The following is an 18,075-nucleotide window of genomic DNA, read 5'->3' as shown; positions in this document are numbered from 1 at the left end:
GATACTACAAGCCAAATTTTTACATTCAAAACATACCAAACTCTACCTTAAAGAATTAGACTAATCAGAAGAGCCTACTGGCCAAAAAAGTGTTGAAAATGAAGTATTATACACAAAATTTAATTTGAAATAAGTTTGTGAAATAGACTACTATTAATCTTTCTTTATGCAACACTGAGGATTGGACTCGGGCACACTCTACCACTGAACTACATCACCAGCCCTTTTTTACTTTGTGACAGGGTTTCTTTCTGTTGCCTAGGCTGGCCTTGAACTTGGGATCCTCTTGCCTCAGCCTCCCAAGTAGCTGAGATCACAGGTGTATGCCACCTAGCCTAGAAACTACATTTAATTTTAGAAATGCTAATTTTATTTGCTTTGAAGATATACTTATCAAATTATACATAAAATGGTAAAAAAAAAATTAGCATATTGAAGAGTGTACCCTCATGCATTTGAGTCTTAAGAAGGCTCTGTAGCAAATGTTAGGAACATTAGCCCTGAACCTAGGTTTAAATCCCACTTTTCCACTAGCTGTGTAATCTAAGTTAGGGTTATGTTTTTAAGCCATGGTAAAAGTGGAGATAGTAAGAACAGTGGCTATCACATAAAGCTATGATGTCACATAGCATATTTCCACGAAATGTTAGCAATTTTTGTTATTGATTGTTACTGTTATTGTTATTGTCTTCATTATTATTTCTTAAGGCTAGTCTTCTAGTCTTCACCTCTTTCTCTGTGTGAACTTGGTCTTTGCTCTCAGCAAAGATTCATATTTTCCACTGTAACGTCATCTACCTCCACGTTGATTGTGAGGATTATATGAGATATGAATACCTAACTCAAAGCCTTGCTTATAGAACTGCTTTTATAGGTGGACTCAGCTAATAAGTCATTAATCTCTCAGAATTATAAAATGGGCTTAATGACAGTTTTCAGGTATGTTGAAGGAGGAATTCTTTGGATATGAGGTTAGCCTTAGAAAACTTATTTTCCAAAATTAATGTCCTATATTTAGCTCATACAATTTTATTTGTTACAAAAGACTTTTATATAGACTGCAATCTTTATTACAAATTTTATACCATTATCAGTGAATTATTACAAAATGCCATTATTTTTTAAATAACAAGAATACCAAGACCATAAAACATTAAATGGTTTGAGCATTCAGGAACTTTTTAGTGGGTCTTCTTGCTCTCAAAGCTATGTTCTCTTTATTTAAATCATACTATTCTCTCAGAAGAAATAAATGATAAAGTAAGCGGGAAAATTCTGCATCATGGTAAAGCTAATAAACAAAGAGATTTGAGAACTGTTCTCTTGATGTTGATTGTTGTTGCCAGTTAAAATACTCAGTGGCAGAATGGAAGGTATCTATTTCTGTCCCCCTTGGGAAATCTTTCTGTGGGGCCAAGTGTGAAGCAGAAAGATATTAAGAGATGTCCCTCTATTTTTATTTTCATTTTTAAAGGGCAGAGTGGCTTTGTGTTTAATGACTGCTCTTCAGTCTATTTTATATCTTATAAGGATCTGACAGTTTTGTTTTACATTTTATAGCTGCAGCTTATCTTCTGGTGTCCCTTATACCAAGCAATTCATTCCGCCAGATGTTCCGGTCAACAAGGTCTTTGCACATCCCAACCCGTGACCTTCCACTCAGTCCAGACACAACAGTAGTCCTGCATCAGGTCTACAACGTGCTCCTTGGTTTGCTCTCAAGAGCCAAACTTTATGTTGATGCTGCTGTTCATGGCACTACAAAGCTAGTGCCCTATTTTAGCTTTATGACTTACTGTTTAATTTCCAAAACTGAGAAGCTGATGTTTTCCACATATTTCATGGATTTGTGGAACCTTTTCCAGCCTAAACTTTCTGAGCCAGCAATAGCTACAAATCACAATAAACAGGCTTTGCTTTCATTTTGGTACAATGTGTGTGCTGACTGTCCAGAGAATATCCGCCTTATTGTTCAGAACCCAGTGGTAACCAAGAACATTGCCTTCAATTACATCCTTGCTGACCATGATGATCAGGATGTGGTGCTTTTTAACCGTGGGATGCTGCCTGCCTACTATGGCATTCTGAGGCTCTGCTGTGAGCAGTCTCCGGCGTTCACACGACAACTAGCTTCTCACCAGAACATCCAGTGGGCCTTTAAGAATCTTACACCACATGCCAGCCAATACCCTGGAGTGAGTAAAATTGATACTCTTGTATCTGTAGCCTCAAATTGATAAGCAGTATCTTTCTCCTTCTAATGAGGAGTGGCAAAATACAGTCTAACTTTAAAAATTCTTTCTTAATGACTTAACATGTTTGCTTTCTTGGATATACTTATATAATTTTTTTTTCTTATGAAATTGATAAATATGTGGATGCTTTCTTAAATTGAGTTAAAATTTTATCTGTGGCAGAACTTACCTTTTTTAAATTTAGACTTTTGAAAATATATCTTTCATATGTGCCTACTGAAAAACCTAGCTTTATGGCACAGTTTTAGGAAAGTAAGTGCTGTTTAAAAATTCAATACTCGGGGATTGGGTGTAACTCAGTAGTAGAATGCTTGCCTAGCATGCGTGAGGCACTGGGTTTGAACCTCAGCACCACATAAAAATAAACAAATTCTGCCCATTTACAACTAAAAAAAAAATTCAATACTTATAATTAGGCTCTGTGTGCAATACTGAACTGAGCTACATAATTTCATTTTAAGCTAGTAGCATTCCCTAGTGCTGTTTCTCAAGCTTACATTCAAATGAATGAAATGATTAAGAAATTCTTCAGAGCTGAGTGTTTTTTGTTACCTTTTTGTTGCTGTCACCAATACACCTGACACATTAGAGGAAGAAAGGTTTATTTGGAGCTCTTGGTTTTAGGTCTTAATCCATAGATAGCAAACTCCATTGCTCTGATCCCACGGTCAGGCAGCATACCATAAGAGAAGGACCCAGCAGAGGAAAGCTGCTGAGCTCATGGAGGGGTCAGAAAGCAGAAAGGCAGAGGGGAAAGGGCCAGGGCCCTCTCCCAGTGACCTACCTCCTCCAGCCACGCCCCATCTTCTTACAGTTACCTCTTAATCACTCCATTCAAATAAGGAAGGACTGACAGCTTTCACAATCCAATCATTTCATATCCTTCCTGTAACAGGAACTTTTGGGAGGTATCTCATATCCAAACCATAATTCCAAGTGTGTTGTTATACACTGGTAATCCCAGAGACTTGGGAGCTGAGGCTGGACGATAGCAAGCTCAAGGCCAGCCTCAGCAACTTAGCAAGACTCTCCTCAAACTAAAATTTTTAAAGAATGGAGGTATAGCTCAGTGGTAGAGATGCCCCTTGGTTAAATCTTCAGTATAAAAAAAGAGAGAGAGATTCATCAGGATATAAGTGTATACAGTCTAAATCTTCACAGAATATTTGTAAGTTTCATATTAAAATTCTCCCCTGCATGTAAGACTATTATTCCTAGATGTTACTTTTTTTTGATGTTGTGTGTCTCTATGGTAAAATAAACTTTTTTTTTTTTAATTTGTAGATGGACACAATACCTTTTATTTTATTTATTTATTTTTATGTGGTGCTGAGAATCAAACCCAGTACCTCACACATGCTGGGCAACCATGTTCTGCCCACTGAACTACAGTCCCAGTAAACTGTTCTTTATAGATGATATACTGCATTGTTTTAGAATCTTTCACCCAGAAAAAAAAAAAACTAATTTCTACTTGAGCTAATTAGAGTACCTCCAATATAGGAAAGAATGTCAGTGTATTTAATATTAAGAAGTTGAAAGTCAAGAGTTTAAGAATGCAGAAGGAGAAGAATGAGAGTCTAACTCTGAAGGAGCCACGACAGGATTTATATTTCAGTGGAGTTGTCTTTATCACAAGTCATGTGAATAACATTTAATTGCTAAATATGATATCCAGGGTTAACTGTACCTTTGAGCACTAGATGAGTTAGAATGCTATTCTCTCCCATTGTCTCTTGTCCTTGCCATGAGTGAAATGTATCACCTTTTTATTATAGAACTTACCTATTTCATATTTTTTATAAAAATGGTGTAAAGTAAACCTTTGCCATGAAAAATATAAAGCAGGATTTCAGTTCATTGACAAGTATGTATTAGAAGAGCAACCCTTACCCAACATGCATATAAACAGAGTAATATAAGCTAGTGATTTTCCTGAAATATTCACTGCATTTTATCCATTGAGAGCTTGAACTAACCATCACTCTAGAAAGATCATTCCAAATGTTGCCACAGAGGGTTAGTTCAGAAGCCGTATTAATTCAAGTGTAATTTCACTGTTCAAAATCTTCATGACAAAGCAGTGATGTCAAAGGGAACAGGGGACTGGGGTAACCTGTCTCTGGATACATCTTCAAATTTATAAAACTAGTGCTTTAAACAGTATTAACACTAAATATTTACTCTTTATTAACTGTAAGATTTATTGATTTCTTTGGTGCATAATATATTCAATTTTTAAAATAGAATTCATTACTCATTTTATGATAAATGTTTCTGAATAGTAGTGTAATCCAATTTGTGTAATTTTAAGAGCTAATGAACATAACATTCAGAAATGAGAAGCAGACATTGTAATGTCATAGGGTTAAACGATTATCAGATTGTTTATTTGCCTTTTTTAGGCAGTGGAAGAACTATTTAACTTGATGCAGCTGTTCATAGCTCAAAGGCCAGACATGAGAGAAGAAGAATTAGAAGATATCAAACAGTTTAAAAAAACAACCATAAGTTGTTACTTACGTTGCTTAGACGGCCGCTCCTGCTGGACTACTTTAATAAGGTAAAAAAAAGACTTTTTGATGTTTGCTTTGTTTTTTCAAGAGAGGAAATGGGCACTATACTTTTGACAGAGAAGTAATTTACCTTGTTAATAACTAAAAGTTGACTTAATCTTTCAGGTTATTGGTGAAACATTTAGTAACTTCAGAAAGTTTTTAGATTACCTTCCCCCGGAATCAGAAAACTTCTTTTAAAAAAATTTCTCTTTGAAATTGGTTTGTACTTGTGTGTGTATGTTTTTCAGAATCAGAGTCTTAGATCTAAAAGGAACCTCATAATCTTCTACTTAAAACTTGAATCCTCCTGACAATTTATCCTAACTTATATTTGAGTAGTTCAGTTCTAGAGGTCTCTCAAAACAGGTCTCTCCTTCTTTGTATGAGTCTGATTGTTAATGTTTCATTCTGTTTAGCCCAGATCTCTTTATACCTGACTTCCTTATGGTACGAGTTGGCAAAATTTCTATATGATCAATTGAAAGCTATAGAAGTTATTGAATGCCTACATGTTACACTAAGGAACAGCTACACATTACACTTAATTTCCATTATCCATAGAAATAAAATTTAGGCTAATTTCTTTTTCTTTCTTTCTTTCTCCCCCCTCCCCCCCCCCGTATTGAACCTAGGGGGACTTAATCACTGAACCACATCTCCCATGCTTTTATTTTGTTTTTAAATGTTTATTTATTAGTTGTAGTTGGACACAATACCTTTGTTTATTTTTATGTGGTGCTGATGATCAAACCCAGGACCTCTCAAACGCTAGGCGAGCGTTCTGCTGAGCCCCAACCTTTATTTTTTATTTTGAGACAGGGTCTTGCTAAGTTGCTAAGACTAATGTCAAACTTGCAATTCTTCTGCCTCAGCTTCCTGAGTCACTGGGAATATGTGCCACTGCCCTGTCTAGGCTAATTTCATCAAATACTTCAAACAACAACAAAGCTTCTATATATTACCTCTAACACTTGAAGATGTGTCATTTATTAGGCACACGTTTTGTTTTGTTTTGTGGTACTGGAAATTGAATCCAGGACATGGCATGTGGTAGCAAGCATTTGTACCGCTGAGTTACATTCTCCGCCCTTTTTATTTTATTTTTTAATTGAATTTTATTTTAAGATAGGGACTTGCTAATATTGTCCACGTTGGCCTTGAACTTTCAATCCTTCAGCCTCCCAATGAGCTGAGATTATAAGCATGCACCACATTATTCAGTTTAGGCACTTCTTTTTCCTTTGTGGTACTTTGAGAAAATATCACTGTAGTGACACGCCCAAGATAAGATTTTTTTTTTCAGATTATCTTCCCTCAGAATCAGAAAGCAGAAGGATCACAAATTCAGGAATTTGGCAAGACCTTGTCTCAAAATAAAAAGGACTGGGGATTTGATTCAATGGTAAAGTGCCCCCAGGTTCAATCCCCAGTAAGAAATTATTATCTTTTTTTTTAATTTTGACATTGGGGTAGGAATATAGCTGAGTCATAGAACACTTGCCTAACATGCTGAAGGCCCTGGGTTCGGTCCCTAGCACCAGAGGGAAAAAATTTTAGCAGTAATTTGAATACATTGTTTTCTCAAGGTTTAGTACTTAAAGCTTATTTTCTTTTTATTTGGTGGGGGGTGGTACCCAAGATTGAACTCGGGGGCATTCAACCACTGAACCACATCCCCAGCCCTTTTTTGTATTTTATTTAGACATAGGGTCTCACTGAGTTGCTCAGCACCTTGCTTTTACTGAGGTTGTCTTTGATCTTCTTGTCTTAGCCTCCAAGCTGCTGGAATTTCAGGTGTGCACCACTGCTGTTCCCAGCTTAAAGCTTATTTTAAAAAAAAAAATTCTTTTTTTTAATTCTTTATTAAAAAGCTGAAGCATCATGATAAAATCTCATGATTTCTAGTTCTTTATAACAGCATTTTCTGGTACCTAATGAAATATGGTCTGTAAGCAAGAGTAATCCAGATACTTTGGTACTTTTTTTTTTTTTCTTTTGGTACCAGAGATTGAACTCAGGGGTACTTAACCATGAAGCTATGTCCCTGCCCTTTTTATTTTTTATTCTTTATTTTTTTTCCTTTTTAGTTTTTGAGGTCTCACTAAGTTGCTGAGGGTGGGTTTGAACTTGAGATTCACCTGCCTCAGCCTCCTGAACCACTGGGATTATAGGCGTGCTCCACTGCACCCAGCTGTAATTTTCATGTAATTTATATTCAAGAACAAAATAGGCTGTTTAGTTTGGTTCTCCCCAGTTTAACTCTTTCTTCCCAATAACCAACTGATGAGTGCTTTGATAATACAAGTGTTTTTTTTAATATATTTTAAGTTGGACACAATACCTTTATTTTATTTATTTATTTTTATGTGGTGCTGAGGATCAAACCCAGTGCCTCACACATGCTAGGTAGCGCTCTACTGCTGAGCCATAAATAACCCCAGCCCCACAAGTGTTTTTTTATTATGCAAAACTTTCAACAATTTAAAAGATAAGCCCATTATCAAAATCAACATTGTTTATACTGAAACTTCAAAAATATTCTCATCATACATTTCTTCTGCTATTGTGGATAATTAAGAATTGTTTGATTAATACACATTTCTCTAAGTTACTTGGAGGCTTTCTTATTTAATGTTATTTCCTTTTACAGCTTGAGTATCTCTTATCCAAAGTTCTTAGGAGCAAAAGTATTTCAGATTTCAGGGTGATTTGTTATTTATTTTTACTATTTGCATAGACATTCTGGTTAAGCATGCCTAATCTAGGAATCTAAAATGCTACAAAACTATAATTTGTTAAGTGTCAATATGATTCTCAAAAACTTTGAGATTTCAATGTAATTTGGATTTTAAGGTTTGGGATGCTCATCCTGTCTTGTATTATTAAGAAACAAATGTAATATTCTCTTTTCTAGAGATAGGAAAGAAGAAAGCTTAAGTGATAATTTTATTTCTTTTTCATCACCCAAGTGGTTTGTTTTGATTCAGAATTCTCAAACTGGACCTTATGTATTCTTCTAGTGCCTTCAGAATACTATTAGAATCTGATGAAGACAGACTTCTTGTTGTATTTAATCGAGGGTTGATCCTGATGACTGAGGTAAATCTTTTATTGGATATTACCGTGGATTTATCTTATTTTAATGTTCTCACTAAAGATTTTTTGTTTTATGGATACAGTTTATTTAGACTGTTACAAGTAACAAGATTTCAATTATATAGATTAGCCATTGCTGATTTATATTCCAAAAATAATCAGGTTACAATTTTTAGGGTACCGTTTCTTTTCTGTATTAATTCTATACCTTTCTTCTCTTTTGTACCAGAACAACCACTTGAAATAGACTAATTGTATTCATTTCATTTGTAAGAATAGAAACTAATTTCGTGTTATTATTAAATTTATATTATCATTATTAAAGGTCACATACTGTTTCCCAAGAACCCACTTATTTGATGCAGTTCAGAAACTAAGATTAGCATCATCAGAGGAAGCTAGTAAGATTGTTACAAGTGAAAAAATCATGTCATTCTTTCCATAATTCTTTATAATAAAGAGTGAGATGGTTTTAAAGACACCAGAGATGCATCGTACCTTTCCTCATAATGGAAATAAGAAAACAGTACATGCCAAGAGTACCATGAGAATTGAGAAGTAAGATTGTTTTTGCAGTTAAAGGTATTACAGAATAGGAAACAAGCACGTTTGAAACTGTTCTTTGAAGAATTTGGACTTGGAAAGGTAAGTTAGGGAGCCAGTTAGATAAATGGCATCATAAACACAGAGTCAAAGAAACATTGGCTCTGGTGGAGGATTGCCAAGTATTTCTGTTTTAATTAAAAGAAAAGGAATGTAAAGAGGAGTAAGGAGAATTTCATTTGTTCAGCAGATGTATGAATGTTTACTTTGTGTCAAGTACTGTGCTAGACACTAGAGATATAGGAGTTCATACTTTACAGTTTATAAGATAAATATTGTACATAGTTTGCCATATTCAACTCAGCATTTTGATCTTTGAATTGTGAATAGTATATAGACTTTGACCATTAAAGAAGACTAGAAGATGATGCTTCATTATAAAATGAAGTAGGGGAAAAAATGGATTTATTTGAGCTAATATAATTAAAGGAATTAAAAGACTTGACAATACAGTTTAAGGAATTGAATTCCTAGCTTTTGGAGCTCTTTCACCTCCTTTCAGTCCTGCTACAACTATGGCTAATAGCCATTCACATTGTCTTTCAACAGAGGCCTTGGGAAGTTAGTTAAATCAGTTGTCTATTCTCCCTAATCTTCCTCTTGTTGCTGCTGCTTTAATACTGGGGATTGAACTCGGGCATTTTACCACTGAGCTACATCCCTAGCCTTTTGTATTTTTTATTTTAAGACAGGCCCTCACTAAGTTGCTAAATCTGGTCTTCAATTTGGCAGTCCCTCTGCCTCAACCTCCAGAATCACTGGGATTATAGATGTGCACCACTGTGCCTGGCTGCTTTGTAATTTCTGTGGCTTGCAGTCTTAGATTTTTTGTTCATTTAAGAAATATAAATTAAATTATTGCTTTAGTCCAAAATTGTAAACTCTCTGAGCTCTGAAGGTGAGGACTATTCATATATGTTAAAGGGGCTAACTGGAAGAGATTTTCTTGAATAGAAAGCATATTTGCTTTGCACACATGTGCATACATACAGTCTAGTTCTGAAAACATCTGTCAAAGAGAATGAGCACTACCATCTTGTGGCTCAATAAAGTAAAAATGAAATTAAGTTTTCAATCTTTTTAAATTACTTGTAGTCTTTCAACACATTGCATATGATGTATCATGAAGCTACAGCTTGCCATGTGACTGGAGACTTAGTAGAACTTCTGTCAATATTCCTTTCGGTTTTGAAGTCTACACGCCCATATCTTCAGAGAAAAGGTTTGGTCATTCCTACTTCTTATTTTTGTTACTGCTACTATTAAAGAAAGATAAGATTTTGAAATTGCAGGCCCCAGAGAAATTGTCTTTAACCTCTAGTTTATGCACAAAAGATGGGGCCTAAAGAACTAACATCCTGATGTGAAGCTGGAATGCTCCCAGGTTTTTTCTTTATGAATGCCTGAAAAATAGATGGGCACATTATAAAGTGTCAAGGTTCAGGAGACTGGAAAACATTTCTAATCACAGTAACAAGTTGTATTTTTTAAAGTTCTCCAGCTGGAAATTTCCATGGCTCAGATTAGATAATTTTTAGTTTCAAGAGAAATTACTCTAAAACATAACTCATGTCCCTATAACATAGTTGAATACGGAACTTTATATATTCCTAGAAAGTGGGACATATTCATCACTGAACTATGTACTATTTATTAGAAATCTAACAGATTTAATAATAGTAGTAGCCATCTTGTTAAAATGATCACTTAGCTTTCACCAAAGATGTTTTTATTTAATTAATTTGGATCTCTTTAGAGTTATCATTCTATCAATATTATAGGGAAAAATGTGAGGAATTGTGGTCTCTCAAAAGCATATTTATGTATGCTTTTATATTTGCAGATGTGAAACAAGCATTAATCCAGTGGCAGGAGCGAATTGAATTTGCCCATAAACTGTTAACTCTTCTTAATTCCTATAGCCCTCCAGAACTAAGAAATGCCTGTATAGGTAAGTTACCTGAAAAATACACTTAAGTAAAAGCCTAGTAGAAGAATGTTTTTATGAGTTTTTTAATGATAAGATGTGTTGTTAGGTCTCTGTTTGGAAGGTATTTACACTTTTTTGTGTAGCTCATACTAGCTAACAGGTCCTAAAAAAAAAATCAAGTTCTGTTTGTTATCCCCATGTGATAGTGAACAGATCACTCAGTACATCTGGGTTCTTTCACCTTCGTTTATATGTAAGTTTTTCACAGCTCTTCCTCTGATCTTCTGATCCTTTGTAAGCAAAGTGAAATCATGTCGAGTTTATGAGGTGGAAGTGACATTGTAAAGGATTGGGATGGTCATTTCACTATGAATTCTTTTGCCTAAAGATAACTCTCTGTAACTATTTTTAGGTTCTGAGTATTTCACCTTTTTATGCATTATATATTTATCATAAAATAACAATTAATGGTTATTAAAAGATATCCCCTTGTTTTGAATTTAAAACCTAGAAACCTCTTAATATCATTATCTTTAGAAACTATTACTGTTTGTTTACAATAGAATCACATATCTCAGGTTCTTGTGTGAGCAGTCTTGATGTTCATATAATTCCTGGCCTTCTCTTTCTATACTTCTGCAGTAAAAGAGGAAAGGCACATAGCCTTTCTGGTGCCTTTACTTATCACCATAGTTTCTGGTAATGGTGCCTGATCACCAGAAACTGCCAGTAGCCTGTCTTCATGAACTTTATTCTTCTAGGATTAGAGGGTAAAAATAAGTCCCCTTCATATAAAACTTTAATATAAAAGTTATGGATTATCAGTTACCCCTCAGATCCAAAGAACTTTGAATTTTAGGTCCTTCCTAAGCTGTTGTAGTTGATTTTATAAAGACACATAATCAGTGTGCATTAAATATTTCTCATAGTACTTCTCTATGAAGGTTTTCTTGCTGAAATAAAGTACTAATATGTAGTGCTATAAACTTTTGTTTCTAAAACTGGGCTTTGTGGCACATGCTTATAATCCCAGCTACTGGGTAGGCTGAAGTGGGAGGATTGCAAGACCCAAGGCAGCCTAGACAATTGAGCAAGACCCTGTTTCACAGTAGAAATTTTAAAAAGGACTAGGGATATAGCTGAGTAGTAGAGCACTTGCCTACCATGCATAAGGCCCTGGGTTCAGTCCCCAATACTACAAAAAAACTTTCTAAATAATGGCCCTATTTTGTGATTACTTATTCTCCTTATCCAGATTTGATTGAGCATCAGACAGAATTTTTCCCAGTGTCAGGAGATAAAACCATTTGTAATCCTGCAACTCCATCAGAATTTATGAGTTTGAAATTAGCAGGAAGATAAAATTCCAGTGTTTTAATACATAAATTGTGTTTTAATTTTCAGATGTCCTCAAGGAACTTGTGCTTTTGAGTCCCCATGATTTTCTACATACTCTGGTTCCATTTCTACAACACAACCATTGTACTTACCATCATAGTAACATACCAAGTACGTATTCATCTAGCTCAGTACTTGAATATGGTTGGTATTTAATCATTCTGCACACTGAAGCTTGGAGATTTATTTTTTCCATTTATTCTTATTGTACACTTTTAATATCTTAGTGTCTCTTGGACCTTATTTCCCTTGTCGAGAAAATATCAAGCTAATAGGAGGGAAAAGCAATATTCGGCCTCCGCGCCCTGAACTCAATATGTGCCTCTTGCCCACAATGGTGGAAACCAGTAAGGTATGTTGGGATGCCAGGAAAATCATGTTTCTGTAGTTCAAAGTAATTTGAAATTTTCCCCCTGGCAGTTATGAGTACATTAGACTTTAGTGGTCATGTTATGGCTCCTAAGAAAATTAGTCTCATTTGGACTTTTTCCTTTTAATGCTCAAAATGTTGGTTGAATATTTGCAAAATTAACAGTAAGCACAAATAAGAAGTTCCCTTACCCTAAAGAGCTTAATAGTAAGTCTTAGTATTTGTCACTAGGCTAAATTTTAACTGGGTCATACATCTAAATCTGAAAAGTTAGGTACTTATTATTTTTAATTTTGGCCATATAATCAAGACTTCGTTTACTGCCCTTAAATCACATTCTTCTTCACCTATGCATAATATCATTGATTGATAGATTTGTCATTAATTTTAGCCCGGTTCCTGTCCTTCTAAAGCTTATTCTAAAATAAGGCCAATTCTAAATCATAGACCCAAGGTACATTGACACAAGATAATTTATCTTAGTTTTAGTATTTTTTAAACATTTTTCCCCCTTTATCTTTCTTCACTCACACTTCATTTACATCCTGTCTTTGGATCTTAAGTATACTTGAGAAATTCTCATAAGATAAAATATTAAAAACAACACTGTTATCCTTACAGAAGTAACTCAGATCTCTTTCAAAAATCAAATTTAATCCATTCTTCTTGATGATATGTCTGTAGAACTAAAGTGTCACAAGTTAAAATCTTAGAGTAATTTACTTTATTAAAGTATATAGAAATAACGGGTAATTTTAATCAGTAGCATTTGCACACTGAAAATAAACTTATGAGAACTAAGATCTTAACAACATTACTAGAAATTTGGAACTTAAAATTAGGTTCTTTAGAATTTAAAGATTTAATCAGATTTTTAGTTAAACTTATTACATTTGCACAAAAATGCTCTTTAATTTATTATACAATTTAAGTGCAACCATTTTATCATCTTTAACCTTCAGGGCAAAGATGACGTTTATGATCGTATGCTGCTAGACTACTTCTTTTCTTATCATCAATTCATCCATCTATTATGCCGAGTTGCAATCAACTGTGAAAAATTTACTGAAACATTAGTTAAGCTGAGTAAGTATAAAAGATGAGCAGTAAATTCCACTGAATTATTTTAAGCCCCTAGCCATTCAGGAAGGGGAGAGAAAATATAAGACAATTCTTTTTTTCTTTTTTAAAGTGAATGTTTAAAAATATTAATTAGTATTTTTGGGAACATTTTAATTTTTATTAAGAAAACACCAACTTACTGGTTTCCATTGAATAGTTTCACCCACAGTTTCAGCTGGCCTATAAGGAGGGTGGAATAGGGCTGATCACTTTTCTATGTAGAAGCCCAAGTCCTCCATCATCTGCCCAGCAGAACTTAAAAACAAAAGCAAAACAACAACAACAAAAAAAAAAAAAACTGCTCTGCCTAGGGAGACAGGCTTAGAGATGGACTTCCCCAGCCCTGGTCTTGAGGGTAAGATGAGATCTATAGTGCCAGCTGTGCTTGGAGCTGGCAGTGCAGAAACAAGCTGTGTGGGCCCGCCAGCGTGAAGCAGAGGTGCATATATGAGTAATTAGGAGGTAAGTCTCATAAAATAGGTGAGTGAGAAGAAAAGAAATTTGAAAGGGGAAATAATAGAAATATCAAACAAAACCATCAAGGAATTATGTAGGGAGAGAAAAAACGTTTCAAATTTTTTAATAGTAACATTGTCTCTTCAAGGATGTGCACAAGAGCTGTTAAGAATACTGTTTCCTTCAGGTGACTTTCCTCTAGGTCTTTAGAAGACATGTAGCCCAGAGGCTATCAAAATATCTCAGTTGGGAGAGTGTTAGACTGAAGACGACACATAGCCCTCCTTCAGATGCCACTTACTTCAGGACCAACAGAGTTCTGGGGCTTTGCGTGCTCTATCCCCTGACTTTATTAGGGATGACCCAGGGTTCTCTCAGGTGTTCTATAGTTTTGTTTTAGAGGATGGGAAATAAAATATTCATGGAACCACCACTTAGATCAAGAGATAGACTGTTACCATACCCTAGAAGTGGTACCTCTTGTGCTTCATCTCAACCACAACTTCATATGGCAAAGATTTTGATTGATTCTAGGCAGGGCAAAAGATGTGATCCTGGGCTGGGTATATAGCTCAGTTGGTAGAGTGCTTGCCTTGCAAGCACAAGGCCCTGGGTCTGATCCCTAGCAACACACACACACACAAAGTGATCCTGTCTTAGATTTTCATTATCCAAGAAGAAAATAATAACAGCTCTCAGGGATAATTCCTCTTCAAAAAAGCCACCTTTTATTGGTAAGTGATGAGCCCATATTCAGATTCAAAGGATTGTTTCTTCCACATCTTATCATTAGCTACTTGATATATATGTGGGTCTGAAATGCCAAGATGTGAGGGGCAAGGATTCCCTCAGATTGGCTATTTTAGGATTATGTACCTGGGTTGTAACACTTTTGTAAGACTAAAACCTAGCAATGGTAATGACTTAAGTATGAAAAAATATCTAGTTCTAGGAGTGAAGCTTTGGTTCTAGGTAAAGACAGGAACAAAGAAAGGAACTCACTTTTGAAAAAGTTCCTGGTGATTGTGTTCATATAATTTATAGCAAAAATTGTTAGGAACTATTCTAGCTACTTAAATAGCTTTAACCAGCCTTGAACAGCTTTGCTATCTTCCACATCAACACAAATGCACTTTTAGGGAAATTAAAAATAGAAGGGGGAGGAAAAGAGGTACATCTTCCCTATAATATATATATATAGAGAGAGTCAGCTTTTGTGTTCATGATTTTTAAATCTCACATCAATCGTAACTGTGAAGCAAGCGGCCTTAGTGTTCTCTGTATATAGCAGTGCTGTTTTATAAGAACTTCTATGAGGATGGATTTTTCTCTAACTGCTTTCCTGTCTATAACATGATAGCTACTGGTTACATGTGAGTGTTGAGAACTTGATATATAACTATGGAACTAAATTTTAATTTTTTAAAATTATAACCAAATTAAAGTGCTAAATGTGTCTGGTGGCAAAGCACTAGCTATAAACCAAAACCTTTATAATTGAGCAGGATAGCTGGGTGTGCTGGCGCACACCTATAATCCCAGTGGTTTGGGAAGCTGAGGCAGGAGGATTCCTGAGTTCAAAGCCAGCCTCAGCAAAAGTGAGGTGCTAAGCAACTCAGTGAGAACCCTGTCTCTAAATAAAATACAAAATAGGCTGGGGATGTGGCTCAGTGGTGGAGTGCCCCTGAGTTCAATCCCTAGTACACTAAATAAATAAATAGAGTGGGATGAAAATTTCCTTGGTTACATCTTTTATCTTTGTAATATGATTCCTATTTTTAGTCCATAAACATAAATGCAAGAAATTATATTTAGTAATGAGAGATGGAAAGAGGATGAGTTTAAATTGATTTGAACCTCATTTGCTCAAACCTTGACATTAAATAGTCCAAAGGCCAGAATATTAAAATATTTTGACTATAGATGAGATTGTCTGAAATTGGATTGCTAATGATTTTCAATTTTGAGGAAAAGTCTTTCTGGTGGTTTTTATATTGGTAATTGAACAAATTTTAAGATTTATTAGAGTATAAAAGGGAATTATTAATAATTATATATTAGAATTGCAGAAAATTGTAGAGCTGTAGGTACTAAATAGTTTAAAAAAAAAACAAAAAAAGGAATGTTGTGGTACTTTTCAAGTGAAGACAATCCAGGATGGGGTTAGAAAAGACAGAGAAATCAGGAGAGAATTTAGGGAAGTGAGCTGCTAACAACCATCGGAAAGCACAATGTGTGCTTTCTGATACTTGAAAATAGCATAATTAGCCAGAAAGTTTCTGAAAAAGAGTAACAATAAAGAGCACTGGCACCGCTGATTTCTAAAATACTTATTCAAGGTACAGTAATGTTTTATGGCTTAATTCCTATAACAGATTATAATTTAAAACAGTGTTATGTTTTAAAGGTACATGTATCACTCAAAGACTTGTCTCCCACCACTTTTATTCATTTTTTTGTTTATCCTTTTTGCAAATACATTTTCTCCCCTTTCTTAAAGAAAAGTAAAACCATGTGGTACAGGTATAGAGATAGGCAGAACAGTGGAAAACAGCTCTAAAAAACTTCAGGTAGTAGATCCTAAAGATATCAAATTAGTAGAAAATGGGTGGTATTGAGATCTTTGGTTAGCTCCTGGGAAGGAGTGGGGAGTGGGGAATGCAAGTCTTTTAATACTTTAAAGATTAAAGATTTGCTTGGGGAAAAAAATCTTTGGAATATTTAAAACATGAGATCATGCTGATAACACCTTGAGAGTTAAAAGGCCATAAAGCAGGACATAAAACCCAGAAACAATAAAACAAGAAAATGAAAAATTTAAATACATAAAAATGCAAACTGCCGCATGGTTTAAAATGCCATAAGTTGGATTAATATACACACTAATGGGAAAGTGTTTGCATACTGTCAGATAAATAAGAGATCTTATAATGGAATGTGGCAATTTGAGGATGAAATTTGACATTATGAATTAAACTTTAGGATATTCTTGCCTTTAACCCAGCAACACCAGATACAGGAATCCATCCTACTCTACTCCTAAAAATGTCAAACAAACATACAGAGGTTGTTGGTTCTTTTCACTTTGTAGTGGGTGAAAACTGGCAACAACCCAAATGTTCTCCAGTGGGATTTTATTTAAGTAAAACCATAGTCCATCTGTTTTGTATAGACTTCTAACAACATAGGAAAGTTCCTTGAATTACATGGAAAAAATTTTTGCTTTTAAAATGGACTGGGTATGCTTTTAAAATGGACTGTATGGCTCATTGGTTGAGCATGGCTGTAGGTTTATCCCCAGCACCACAAGAATAAAAGAAAACTGTGCAGAATATAATCACATTCTTATAAATGAAGGGATGGAAATCACTTTTTGAGCATGCACAGGGGAAAAAGGATAATACCTATAGTTTGTAAGAATACAATTATGCTTTTATTTTCTACGTTAAATGTAGCTGTAAGGGTTTAAATTCCTTATAATACTCATACATTGTTTTGGAATTAGAAAAAAAATATTTGAAGTAATATGGAAAACTCATATTGCAGACTTCAAATCATACCCCTCACTTTTTTTTTTTTAAAGGTTTCCTAGTTAACATGTAAAAGCAGCAATGGGATGTCAAATAAAATAAATCCTTAGATTTCATTATTGTTTAATTAAATTTTCATTTGCAGGAACAAAACAAAGACTTTTATTACTTTTGGTATTTTGACTTTTTTTGAAAAATTTTCTTAAGACATTAATGAAAAACTGATTTTGCAAGTAACGGATACACTTTGAAAATTCAAAAACTCATCAATAGAATTTTAAAAATGAGTATAATTGGCAGAAGCAGTTTAAAAATCTTATTATAGAAAGCACAGCTCTGATTCATGCTGCTTCTTTTCAGGGTATCAGGGTAGTATTGACTAGGGAAATGACTGGTTTGCTGCTTCCCAAAAGGCTTCAAAGGGTAAATATACACCAGGCATCCATTGCAGATCAGAAGTCATCTTGTGCCAGCCCACAAAGAGCAAATCCATTTATGCTAGGCTGATAGGTAGTAATCACATTTAAGAAACATTTATAACTCCAAAGTTAGTTGCCATTTTTTTATTTTGCAAGGGAAGATCTGGCATAGGGATCAGAATCTTCGGTACATCAGATTGATTGATTGATTGATTTTAATTTTTTTTATTTTGGTACTGGGAATTTAACCCAGAGATGCTCTACCACTGAGTAAAATCCCCAGCCCTTTTTATTTTTTATTTTGAGACAGGGTCTCACCACGTTGCCCAGGCTGCCCT

General features: G+C 34.7%; 1 protein-coding gene across 3 annotated transcripts in view; it reads left to right on the top strand.

The window, feature by feature from the left end:
- Positions 1-18,075, top strand: part of Usp34 (ubiquitin specific peptidase 34) — a 224,002-nt gene that overhangs the window by 197,141 nt on the left and 8,786 nt on the right. For 2 of the 3 annotated variants that reach the window (XM_076832907.2, XM_076832909.2), the window contains 8 exons: positions 1,561-2,195; positions 4,661-4,818; positions 7,834-7,912; positions 9,608-9,734; positions 10,356-10,463; positions 11,847-11,951; positions 12,068-12,192; positions 13,173-13,296. In XM_076832907.2, the coding sequence (XP_076689022.2) occupies positions 1,561-2,195; positions 4,661-4,818; positions 7,834-7,912; positions 9,608-9,734; positions 10,356-10,463; positions 11,847-11,951; positions 12,068-12,192; positions 13,173-13,296 (1,461 nt within the window). The remainder of the gene's footprint in view (positions 1-1,560; positions 2,196-4,660; positions 4,819-7,833; positions 7,913-9,607; positions 9,735-10,355; positions 10,464-11,846; positions 11,952-12,067; positions 12,193-13,172; positions 13,297-18,075) is intronic. The other variant, XM_076832908.2, reaches the window with a different exon arrangement.

The sequence above is a fragment of the Callospermophilus lateralis genome, chromosome 14 (genome assembly GCF_048772815.1).
Source record: "Callospermophilus lateralis isolate mCalLat2 chromosome 14, mCalLat2.hap1, whole genome shotgun sequence".
Classification (NCBI taxonomy): Eukaryota; Metazoa; Chordata; class Mammalia; order Rodentia; family Sciuridae; genus Callospermophilus; species Callospermophilus lateralis.
This window is presented reverse-complemented; position numbering and strand designations above follow the sequence as displayed.